This window comes from Notamacropus eugenii, chromosome 3 (genome assembly GCF_028372415.1).
Source record: "Notamacropus eugenii isolate mMacEug1 chromosome 3, mMacEug1.pri_v2, whole genome shotgun sequence".
Classification (NCBI taxonomy): Eukaryota; Metazoa; Chordata; class Mammalia; order Diprotodontia; family Macropodidae; genus Notamacropus; species Notamacropus eugenii.
Window position 1 is genome coordinate 477218262 of NC_092874.1, and position 13182 is coordinate 477231443.

Genomic DNA, 13182 nt, shown 5'->3' on the forward strand with positions numbered 1-13182 from the left:
TGCCGAGGGCCCATAAGCCAAAATGGTAACTCCCAGAGAATCTTCCATAAGTCAACCCAAACTCAAAAAACAACATTCAAAGCACCAAAGATAGAGATCCTGTAGTCAAACAAGTGGAGGTCATGTCTGGGCAGTAAGGCCCTTCTCTGTGTACATTGTTCCATTTATAGTGTGTCCACCATGAGGAGAGGGGATGGTCATCTCTGGGAGTGAGGCCATTCTCTGTATACATTGTTCCATCTACAGGCTGCTTACCACATGGAGAATACTTTTTGCTTCTTCACTTGTGCCTCGATGAGCCACCAGTTCTCTTAAAGACTCAGATCAGACACCACCAGATCCTATGTTCCTGAATTACCCCAGTTATGAGTGCTCACTCCCATCAAAATCATTTAGGATTTATTTTGTAAATTATTTGTATTTATTTATCTACATATATCCTTTCCATAAAATTTAAACCCCTTGAAGGCAGGGGCTCAGATTTTTTATCTATATATTCCCAGCTCCTAGTGGAGTGTCTTAAACACAGCAGGTGCTCAGTAATTACCTATTGCATTAAGCCAAATGCTCTCAATGTGGCCAGTGGTTTGAATCTTTCCTTCCATTTCACTACTAAATGTATCAAAAAAGTATAAAGAGAAGAGCTATTTTGAGCAAACATCAAGCTAGGCCTACTTTGTATAGTAATGGACTTAACACAGAAGTCACCCCGGCAATCCAGAACACATAGTGGTTTACAGATTTTAATATCAGCTGCCATTGATGTCTAGCACATGGCTGTAACCAGGGTCCAAGCAGAATCAGTCAATGCCACTTCACACACATGAGTTTAAATTGCCAAGAAACAGGCAATCTTTCCTTTATGGGAAGCAAACTAAGCAGCATGGATTCATCAGAGCTAATGTCCAGGCTCCATACAGAGCCATTAAGGAATCAGCACAACAGTTCTGAGCTGAACAGACTTTGAAAGATAAAATATTTTCCTGCAGCTAAAAAAGAATGACTGTTTGGGTATTAGTTTGAACTAAGAAAAATGAAAAGTCATTTTGCTAAAGTCCCATTCCCTGTTTCTCTGAGTAATCACTCATTTCCTGTCCAAACAGTATGGGGTAGCCCAGTAGACCTTGGCCAATTGTTCAGAAGACCCCTGGGGTAAATAGAGCTGCTTTGTACATGGGAGATAGGAAGACCTTGTAAGGACATTTAACAAGAGTTGAATGTTACTTTGGAAGTTTCTTTGAATGAAATGATTGGCTAGTGAACTTCGTGAAATTGAAGGTGGTCCCATTCTGCGGTGGTCCTGTTGACGTTACTCAGCAATCATGGTAGTATTCCTTCTCTCTGTGGTGTGGAAGATTAATGATGAGACAGCATGAGAACTATGAAGTTCTTTAAGGAAAGGTACAGCCAGACTGGTAACATTCAACATGTACTACAACTAAAATTTACTAAAGTATTTAATTGCTCACACAACTTGAAAGCAACTGCCACTTAAATCTTCCTTAATTATTTTACTTCTTGAAATATGTTCCGTAAAGTTTTGCTAGTTTTGAGTCTTCATTTGAGAATTCCTATTCCCTGAGATGAGTGCATCAACAGCTGCCAATTCCATGGGACCTCATCTAATGTATGAGATGGCTCAGATGGCTGGATGACTGCCACTAGGTGGCCAGATGCAACCTCATGAGGTGATAGCAGGTATCCAGGACCACATTTTTCTGTCTCTGCCCACTTAGAACAAAAGAGTCTGCTTTGCTCTAGGACACCTGACTCAGGCCTGACTGTACAGAGGGGCAGGTAAAGATGACAGACGTCCTTTTTGAAATGAGGAATACCCAAGCTCACATCCTGCCTCAGACACTTGAAGACTGAGGCCCAGAGAAGTTTCCCATGGTCACAGAAGTGATCAACTTAAATCTGGAAGTGGAAGAGAAGTTCTCTGAACTCTCCTTCCATAGCACTTCCTCTTCCCCTCCAGGAGATGCATTCGCCAACACAAGGCCTGTGCATGACTTTCAGGACATTTCCAAATTTCAGATTTAGTGAGTACACAAAAAAATGGAAAACTCTTCATCTCAGAGATGCTAATATCCAGAGATAAAAGGTCTATATATTATAATGATTGTTATTCCTATAGAGACAAAATCTGAACATTGGGTATTCTTTCACAAACTTAGTGAATACTGTATTCAGGCAATGAATCCCTTTCAAAATCCTACTCATCAATACTGTTTTTCTATCAACAACCTTATAGGGTTTTTGCATCCCCATTTGTAAATACAGAAACGGAGGCCCGGAGATGGTCAGGTAACTTGCTCATGATCACGTGGTAGAAGGTGTCATCAACAAATTTGGGGACACTGTATTGGACTTCATGCTCAAAATTCTTGACACTATACCAATCCAATTAAAAGTCATATGTATCTATCAGTCACTCATTATATGTAAGGCAACTATTCAGCATCGTTGAATACTCACATAGTGAAACCAGTGAAGCCAGTCATTCAGTCTAGAGAAGTCAGAGAGGGTAATCATGACCTAGCAGCAACGATCAAGGCATTGTGTGAGCCTTTACCTTACTCATCTGCCAGCCAACACTTGGCCTATGGCTAATGCATTCTCACACCTGTTATTTCTCTAATCCGTTTTTTCTCAGTCACCAACTTGTATCATGCCCTTATGCTACAATAGGGGTAGGGAAATCTGTGACCTTGAGGCCACATGTGGCCCTCTAGGTCCTCAAGTGTGACCCTTTGACTGAATTCAAACTTCACAGAAAAAATCCCTTTAAATGCCTCCCACTCTAAACTTTAAAGGGATTTGTTTTGTGAAGTGTAAATTCAGTAAAAGGGCTGCACTTGAGGACCGAGAAAGCCACAAGACACTTCAAGGCTACAAGCTCCCCACCCCCGTATTAAGTGTTTTCAACATCCTTGTTCATGGTCCCCTCAGGTTTCCTAACCCCACAATTCCTCAGTCTCCTTGAATTTTCTGACCTACTTCACTCTAGCTTAGCCATATGTAGGGATGGTCATACTCTGGATTTCACTACACCCAGAAGTGTTTTAGCTTCTTAATCAAAAACTGTCCTATAATCTCATTTTTTCACTATGCCTCAGTTCTCCCAAACAAATTGTTCTCCCTTTTAATTTCTAAAGCTTCCACCCTCAGGACTTTGTTGGGTCAATATCATTGCTTGGATTTCACTTTCCTCTTTACCCAATATCCACCCTGTAGTTGACCATCAATGTCCTGTCTGCTCAAATCCCTCTCTCTTTGTCATATATCTGCTCAACCCTTGTCAAATCTGGGCCTTAGATTACTTGAACCAACTTGTGCATTGCCGAATGTAACTGGAGAATGTTCCACAGCTATTCTGACTATGGACATTAGAAATCCATGCTCTGTAACATCACCTGGCCTCTTGTAACCACCCTTTTATTTCTTCCCCATGGAGTCCCTAACTCACTTCACAGAGGATATACTGAAAGCCTTCTCTCTTCTTTTTACTTTTAACACCTTTCCCTCTCTCCCCTCTCAAGTAAAGATCTTGATTCTCCCTTTACTGAGAAAATTGGGGCCATTTGCCATAAGATCCCATGTCTCACCTCTTCATCACTAAGCACCTTGGCATCCACCCCCACTCTCCATTTTTCAAGTGTACATAGTGAAGTAGCCCTTCTGCTTGTCTAGAACACCCCCTCCACACATGCAATGGGGCTACTCTTTCTTCTCCTGCAGAATGCAGTCCATCACTACTTCTCTAATCTTCAATCATCCCTCTCTTCTTACTGAAGCTTTATTGCCTACAAGGGACAGCTAGATGGTGCAGTAGATAGAGCACCAGTGCAGGAGTCAGGAGGACCTGAGTTCAAATATCTCCTCAGACACTTGACACTCAATAGCTGTGCGACCTTGGGCAAGTCATTTAACCCCAACTGCCTCATCCTGGGCCATCTCCAGTCATCCTGATGAATATCTGGTCACTAGATTCAGATGGCTCTGGAGGAGAAGTGAGGCTGGTGACCTGCACAGCCCTCCCTCACTCAAAACAAAGTCAAGTGCCTGTCATATCATCACTACTCTGGTGGCGTGGTCTTCTTCGGCAACAAAGGCCAAACACACACACAAATTACCTACAAAGATGCCTCAGTTTCACCTGATATGAAACCCTCACTAAAAGCTATAAAGCCCTCAGAATATACTAGTCTAACTCTTCTTCTTTTCTCAGCAAACACTTAGAAAATTCGGGTAGCATTCACTGCTTCCATTTCCTTTCCTCTTACTTACTTCTCCGTCCTCTGCACTCTGGCTTCAGACTTCATCACTCAGCTGATACCGTGCCCCTCCCCCCCCCCCCCAATTACCAGTGATCTCTTTTTTTTTTCCTTTTTATTTATTTATTTATTTATTTATTTATTTGACATTCATTTTCACAAAATTTTGGGTTCCAAATTTTCTCCCCTTTTGTCCCCTCCCCCCACCCCAAACACCGAGCATTCTAATTGCCCCTTTGACCAATCTGCTCTCTCTTGTATCATCCCTCTCTGCCCTTGTCCCCGTCTTCTCTTTTGTCCTGTAGGGCCAGATAACTTTCTATACCCCTTTACCTGTATTTCTTATTTCCTAGTGGTAAGAACATTACTCGACAGTTGTTCCTAACACTTTGAGCTCCGACTTCCTTACCTCCCTTCCTCCCCACCCCTTCCCTTTGGAAGGCAAGCAATTCAATATAGGCCAAATCTGTGTAGTTTTGTAAATGACTTCCGTAATAGTTGTGTTGTATAGGACTAACTATATTTCCCTCCATCCTATCCTGTCCCCCATTACTTCTATTCTCTTTTGATCCTGTCCCTCCCCTGAGTGTCAACCTCAAATTGCTCCCTCCTCCCAATGCCCTCCCTTCCATCACCCCCCCCCCCAGTGATCTCTTAATAGCTAAACTAGATAGATTTTTCTCAGTCTTCTTCTTCCTCATGCCCTCTTTACTGAATCATTTGACAATGATGACCACTCTTTCCTGGATACTCTCTCCTGTCTGGGTTTTCACGATACTACTCTGTCCTGGTTCTTCTACATATCCAGCCAGTTCTTTACAGTCTCTTTTGCTAGGCGATTATCCATAACTCACACACCCACTTGAGGTATTCCCCAAGACTCTCCGCTGGGCCCTTTTCCCTCTCCACACTCTCTCATTGGGTAATCTCCTCAGCTCCCATGAGTTTAATTATCATCTCTATTTTGATGACTCCCAGAACTGTATATCTAGTTCAAAATCTCTGCTAAGTTTCAGGCCCTTATCATCAATTGCCCCTTGGACATTTCATCCTGGCCATTCCAGGAACATTTCAAGCTCATTATATCCAAAACCAAAATCCAAACCAATCTTCCCTTAAAAAGTCCTTCCTTCTTTCAAACTTCCCAATTTTACCATTCTTCAAATCTTATAAGTCTCTCTTTCTCTCTTCCTCTCTCTCTGTCTCTCTCTGTCTCTCTGCCTCTATGTCTCTCTGTCTCTCTGTCTCTGTCTCTGTCTCTCTCTATCTCTCTCTGTGTCTCTGTCTCTCTTTCTCTCTCTGTCTCTCTGTCTCTGTCTCTCTGCCTCTCTGTCTCTCTGTCTCTCTCTCTGTGTCTCTGTCTCTGTCTCTGTCTCTGTGTCTCTGTCACTCCCTCTCTGTCTCTCTCTGTCTCTGTCTCTTTCTCCCTCTCTCTGTCTCTCTGTCTCTCTGTCTCTCTGTCTCTCTGTCTCTCTCTCTCTCTCTCTCTCTCTCTCTCTGTCTCTCTCTCTCTCTCTTTCTCCCTCTCTCTCTCTTTCTCCCTCTCTCTCTCTCTCTCTCCCTCTCTCTCCTCTCCCTCCAGCAGTTGCACTCAGTGGCCAATTCTGGCTAATTCTATTGTTACAGCATCTCTCATGCCCACTGTCCTTCTCTCTACTCATATGGTTACCATCTTAGTATAGTCCCTCATAATTTCTCAGCCAAAGTCTTGCAGTGGCCTTTCCTACCTGATCTCCCTGCCTCAAGTCTTTCCCCATTTCATTCCACTCTCTACATAGCTACCCAAATGATTTTCATTACTTATATGACAGAGTCACTTCTGTACTCAAGGAGTGACAGTGGCTTCCTACTCACTTTAGAGTAAAATACAAACTTCTCTGTTTGATTTTAAAGCCCTTCAAAGTCTTGCTCCAGTCTTTTTTCCCAGCCTCAGTGAGCATTCATCTCCCTTACCCATTTGGAATCCAGTTCAACTGCCTTTCTTGATTTGCCTTAACCTCCTTATTCCATCTCCAAGTATTTTCACTTGCTGCCCCCCATGCAAGCACTGCGCTCACTATTCCCTTCTGTCTCAGAGAATCCCTGTTTCTTCTCACGGTTCAGTTCTAGCGCTCTGCCTCCCCAATAATCTCAGATCCAAATACCTCACATTTATTCTGTACATGTTTATGTGTGCAGTTGTTCTGTCCTCATTCAGAAATCAATTGGCACAATCAATAAACAGATATTAAATGTCTACTATGTGCCAGGCACTTTGCTAAGCACTAGAGATACAAAAAGAGGCTAAAGATGGTCCCTGCTCCTCTGGAGCTCATAATCTAAATAACATGTTTGAGAGCAGTAACTAGCTCATTCTTTCTAATTGTGTCTCCAGCCCCTAGCACAGCCCTGGCACATAGCAGAGACTTCATAAATCTATTTGACTGATAGGTCTGAGGATACAAAGGCAAAATGAGAAGCAATTCCTTCCCTCAGAGAGTTGATTTACTATATCATGCTTCCTGTTGGTACCACTCTACCCCACGATGTTGTGTGGTGTATGTCTAAAGAAAAGGGAGGCCTGACCAGGCTACATTTCCACTTTTTCTGACATTTGGGCCAATAAATCAAGGCACTTGTATTTCATATGGATGGCAATTCCTTTGATAGAGAACACAGTGTTCTATAGCTTAACAGATATGTTAGAGAGTTGACTCGGAGACGTCATACAAGCAACACACATTAGAGGCAGAATTTAAACATAGGTCTTTCTCACCCTATGTGTGTCCCACAATAGATGTGTTATTCAACACTCCCTTCAAGACATTTCATTTAAAAATAGACAGATAGAAAGAAAGGAAGGAAGGAAAGGAGGGAGGAGGAAGAGAATCAAATAGTTTTAAAAGGCACAGAAACAGTGGAGAGATCCTCAGCAGGCAGAAAAGCAAAGTTAGTTCAAGCTGCCTACCAATCTTGCTTAGCTCTCTGCCCAATTTGTCAGCATGGGTCCCTCCTGGTCTCAGTGTCTAAGTCTCAGGCATCAGTAGTCTGACTCCTCCCAGCTCCAATCCCTCAGCCCAAACACCAAGTGGCTGCATGCCAGACTTACCCTTGTTGTACATGTTGGTTGGAACTTGAACATCACTCAGACTAATGTTGACGGGCAAGTTGTTAAAATGGTCATTTGGAACCAAGATGAATTCCTTCCCCAGCTCCAAATATTTTCCTTCCTCATCTTGTTCATTAATCAGAACTGCGTTGAAATATTCATACTGAAAGAGGAAATCAAATGGAGTGACTTGTTACAATGTGTTACAATCTGATCTCAATATTCAAAGAGATTTTTGATAACTCTCCATTCATTGCCATCCACATGTGAGTCTGTCTAAAAGAAAAGAAAAGTTTCTTTCAATTAAAATATACAAAATGGATCTTCCAAGTGGCAGAAGGTTAAGGAAAAGGATTAAGCCTGTGGTTTCATTAGCTTAAGGAACTCCTATCAAGGAGAATCTATAAATGCAGATCAGGACCTCTGCAATTTTGGCTCAGAGAATTGCCTGAAGAAGTTATCCCTTATAAGTTATCCTGCCTCCCTTCCTGACACTTCTTAACTGTGTGACCCTCGGCAAGTCACTTGACCCTGTTTACCTTAGTCTCCTCATCTGTAAATTTAGCTAAAGAAGAAAATAGCCAAGAAATGACTGAGAAACAGCATGGTGCCCTAAATATTTTTTTTTACTATTAGTGTTTATAAAAATCAGCTCATTTTATAATGTGATAAAGAATGTCCTGGTACAAAACTTCCTTATTAGCCCTTGGCAGTTTGACTTCTGCCCACCTGACTCTAATCACTTTTTCCAAAGTCATCAGTGATTTTTCTATTGCTAAACCCAGTCTCAATGCTTACTTTTCTTGGCATCTCTGCATGGTTGCACACCCTCTTCTCTCTGGAGTTTTGTGAAATTGTTTCATCCTCATCTTCTTTTGACCTGTCTGACTTCTTGGTTTCAGGTTCCTCTGTAGGATCATTATTGTCATCCAGATTCTGAAGCCTTTATGTGGCTGTGCCCCATAGCTCAGGCCTGGAGGCCTCTTCTCTTCTTTGAGTTGACTTCTCAGAGATCTTGTCTCCCAAAGCTACTTCTGTCATCTCCATGCAGATACCTCCAAGATCTGCATAGCTCATCTTTCAGACCTGAAAGCCCGCATTTCTGACTGAACCTCCAAACCTTCAGGTGATTATCACACAGCCGTATCAAACTCAATAATTCCAACACAGAAGTTATCATTTTCCCCCAAATTCCATCTCTCTTTTTAACTTTCCCTGTTTTTTTCAAAGTCACTGTAATTCTATCAGTTATAAATATTTACAATCTAGGAGACATTCACAATGCTTTATTCACCCCCACACCCATATCAAATCAGTTGCCAAGCTTTATAGATTCTAATTCCTCTCTCTCTTTATAGACTTATCCTACCTTTTAATACTCAAATGACCACCATGCTAGTGAAGGTCTTTAGCTTCTCTTGTTTGGACCATTGTATTAGTCTCTCAATTGGTCACCCTACCTTAATCATGTGGCTCAGTATATAAGGCATTAGGAGTCAAACAGACTTGGATTCAACCTCAGACTCTTATTAGTTGTGTAATCTGGGGTCACTTTATCTCCCTATGACTCAGTTTCCATTTATTTAAGATAAGGGATTTGGATTCGGTCTGCAAGATTCATTCTAAATCTCAATTTATGAGCTTATCTTATGATCCCTCTCTAAATCATCTTCCAAATAACTGTCAAATTGATTTTCCTAGAGCACAGGTTCAACCAAGTTCCCCTGCACAAGACCCTTCACTAGTTCCTTATCACCTCTGAGATAAAGTATAAATTTTTTCTGTTTGACATTTAAGGCACTACACAAACAAGGTCACTCTAGCCTAGCTTTCCAAGGTGATCCCATTGAGGAAACTGTGAATCAATAGAGAATAGGAGAATGTAATTACTAGAGCCTTAAGTTTGACAAATTAATAAATTAAGTTCAGGCTGGCACTCTGTTTAAAAAAATTGGAGTTTTTAGGATATCAAAAATAATGTTATACATGTATTTTGTTTTGTTCCAAATTGGATAGCAAATAACTTTCACTGGAAACAAAGATAGAAGCAGAAAAAGGCTGAGAATCAGAGGACCCATCTCAGGGTCCAAGAAGATTCCACCAAAGCTTCCTCTCTGTTTCTACTAGAACCAACTGTGAGTAAAATTCTGGGATCATGATGCTGGTCTTTTGTGACCCCATGTACTCTCTATTAAAGACCCCATGTACTCTCTATTAGCCCCTTTCAGCATCACCTACTTGCTACTGGTATTTCTACTACTTCTTAAGGAATCTCTTTCTTTGGCCAGGTGTGGAGTGAAAAAAGAAACCAAGGCAGGGAGCTGTCCAGCACCTGATTCTGTAGGGGAAGCTGGACGGTGGTATGAGCCACACATCTTGACAGAGGATCCCAGATGTAGATCTGGAATGAATCTTAGCCATCATCTAATTCAGTAATATCAAATTCAATTAGAATACATTGCTACAGACAACATATTGACTTAGAAAATCACAAATTAACATTATCCATGTTTTATTGTATTTTAATTTGTTTTGTTAAATATTCACTGATTACATTTGAATTTGATTGTGGCCCCACTCTGGCAGGCTGGAATTTTGGCACCTCAGATATAATCCACCCTCTTACATTTTACAGTTTAATAATGGAGACCAAGAGGAATCAAATGGCATGTCCCAGGTGACACAGGTAATACATGGCAGATCAGGGATTCAAAGCAGGTTCTCAGTCCCCAAATCCAAGCTCTTTCTATTCCATTGTGCTCCTTCCCTGGGATGCGTACCTGCCCAGGAGAAACTGTGCTTAGCTGGACTCTTTGAGGCGAGCAAGACTATTTCATTTTCTTTTTGTTTCTTTGTTTTTGTCCCCTACTTGGTGACTATCACTTCCAGGCAAGTAAAGAAATGAAAGAACTTCTATTAAAACAAAAATATGCACAGGAAAAAAATGCATCTACACACATATGTAAGAATATAAAATGTCAGTAAAGTTTTATCACAGGATGTTACACAAAAAGAAACTGAAATAACATGTAGGCACAGATGATTAGCCTTTAGCTATCCAGTGGCATGTATGAGCGCATGGGTGAGCCATCTGAGAGCTGCATCACATCCTCCTCCCTCAGAAGTTTTCCTAGCACACAGAACATCAAGAAGATGATGCATGCTATGTATTATGGTAAATGACATCTTAATCTTCCCAGGACCAAAGCACTTCCCAGAAAGTTAACGATGCTAAGAGGCCCAAAGTCTTTCAGGCCATTGTTCCCTATAACTAGAAACTTAATTTATTGAAAAATGAATTGTATGCCTGTTTTCAACAGAATGATGTGATAATTTCTTTTTTCCCTTTTCCCTGAGCTCTTTTTTGTGTTGAGATCTCATATGAGGCCTTTGATTTCCCAAGTAATTAAATTATCCACAAAGCTCAGAATGCCAATGAAGTCAGGAAGAAACCAGAGGTGACTGATTTCCCAAAGGAAAATGTATCAGTTCCTCATGATCAATGTACTTTCCTTTTCTTCCCCCAACGGATATGTACAGGCCACTCTGCCTTTGTCGGTCTGACACATGACATCACAGAGCATTAGCAATTAAGAGAAGAGGAATTCTGTGAGCTGCGCAATCAGTGCTATCATTTTGGCTCAGCAATGAGGTTGGTCAGGCTATACAACAACTCCGTTTGGTTTCATTCTCCCAGGATTTCTAAGATGCCACTCATTGGATTGAATAATATTGAATAGTCTATGGTGAAGAAGCATTTGGATGGGCAAATAGGTTTTGGGGGAGCTCTTAGAGTCTCATCCATCCAGGGAGAAGGCCATGCATGACTAGCGCTCTAACCAAGTTGATTCTGGCTTCATATACCAGTATTCAATGAAGAAGGATCACAATTGGCAAAAACAACCACTGTGCCTTCCTATGGTTAGAAACTCCCACAGTTGAACATTCCCTTCTAACCAACAGTCCCAGCATCCATTCCTCTGAGACACTAAGTTGTCCTTTTAATGTTGCTTTTGTACTATCCCTCATTTGCTTTAAAACATGATTCTCATTGTCCATAGGAAGAAGTACAAACTCCCTTTGCCTGGCAATCAAAGCTCTCTATATCCTGGTAAGCTACCTTACTGCCTCACTATTTAAACCCTGCTGTTATCATAGAAGACTACTCACTTCCCATGAATATACCATATATATTTTTACCTTTACAGCTTCCCTTTCACTCCATGGAAGTTCCTCTTCCACTTCTAGGAAAGTCCGTACTCAATCCACTTTGGCTATCACAAGTCTGAAATCCTTCAGAGCCCAGATGGTGCCCCATTTCCTACTCCAAGCTTCCTCTGATCACCCCAATCCTTAGTGGCTCCCTTCTTCTCTATGTCCCAGTAGCATTTTAGTCTGGATCACTAAAAATGGTAAGATATTAATTGCTAAAGAGATCACTCAATTCTTTCATTTTGCTGGTGAGGAATCAGGGACCCAGATAGATTCAAGGACTACCCAAAGTCAGAGCAAAGTTGGTGGCAAAGTCAGAATGACGAGGCATGTCCATTCTCCCAGGTCACCTCTTCATGGTATCTTTCAATACTCAGTAGTCCTACCTTGTGTTTCTCCAATGAATAAATCAAAAATCATTTATTAAATGTAATTCTTTCCCAGGCCATCCCCTGACATTGGATATACTCTCCTCTCTTTCCTATCACAGCTCTGTGGTGAATCACTCCAGTCCTATACCTGAATCCCTTTCAACCTGGTTCTGTTACGAATTATGCCTTGTCAAACCTCAACCCTGGATTCCTCCCACTAGCCAATGTCTTTGCTCCTATGTATATTGAACTGAACAAAGTTGGAGGAAATCTATGCTGACTGGGTCCATTACAAATTTATGACATATAATCTCAACTAGGTCTTCACCAAAGGCAATCCTTTTATACTTCTCTAATCAGGTCACTATCATACTCACCACAGAGACTTTTACAAATATTCTTACATCCACCCAAGTCCCCCATAGCACCACTCATTCCTGTCTTTCAGATTAATACTTCCCCCTATGCCTCAATGAGAGAATTATTATTTCTTTCATATATTAATAATTAATTATTGAATTAGGACTAAGGTTTTTCTGCTATTCTACTTCCTCTTTCAGAATTTAACCAGTGTGAAAAATCCTGGGCAAAAACTTACCCAGGTTAAGGGCTAATCAAAGGCAGTAAAAAAGATTCTAAATATAGGTGAATGGGTGGATTCTTCTCATTGGTTAACTCAGACAGATCTAGGAAAATGTGGATTTTCCCTTCGTGTGGGACAGGTGATGTAGAAATTGCTGTCTTTTTGACTGAGACTTGGGTGATCCAAGTCATGTACCCCCAAGACCCTCATTAAAATGAGCCCATATTTCATTACAATATTCATTTTCTCATTAATTGTTAACCAATTAGAGTTGATTGCTATCCTCAGGAATGCCTACTTTTCCAATGGCATATAAATTGCGAGCCTATCACCATGAGCGTCTTTGGCACTGGAGAGTGTCATTGATCTCTTTTACTAATAAAGTGCTAGTTTTATTAATAAAGTGATTAATTACTCAGAAATCATGTCTTTTGAACTTTTTAAACATCACATCAACAAAAAGAGTGAGGCTGTTCACTAAAGGAAACTTCTCATATGTTCCCCATTTCACATCCTTAAATCCTATTTCATATGAAGGAAGCAGCTCCTCTATTTGTCAGTAAACCCCTCCACCTTTAGCCTTGGTCCCACTCCCTGTTATATTTTCCAGCAGATTTTTCTCCTGTGTAATTTCCACTCACTTTTATCTTC

At 41.1% G+C, this 13182-nt stretch overlaps 1 protein-coding gene across 2 annotated transcripts in view; it reads right to left on the reverse strand.

Moving 5' to 3' along the window:
• The window catches only part of CACNA2D3 (calcium voltage-gated channel auxiliary subunit alpha2delta 3), a 1103218-nt gene that overhangs the window by 702025 nt on the left and 388011 nt on the right, over positions 1-13182 (reverse strand). For both annotated transcript variants that reach the window (XM_072599035.1, XM_072599036.1), the window contains exon 5: positions 7366-7528. In XM_072599035.1, the coding sequence (XP_072455136.1) occupies positions 7366-7528 (163 nt within the window). The remainder of the gene's footprint in view (positions 1-7365; positions 7529-13182) is intronic.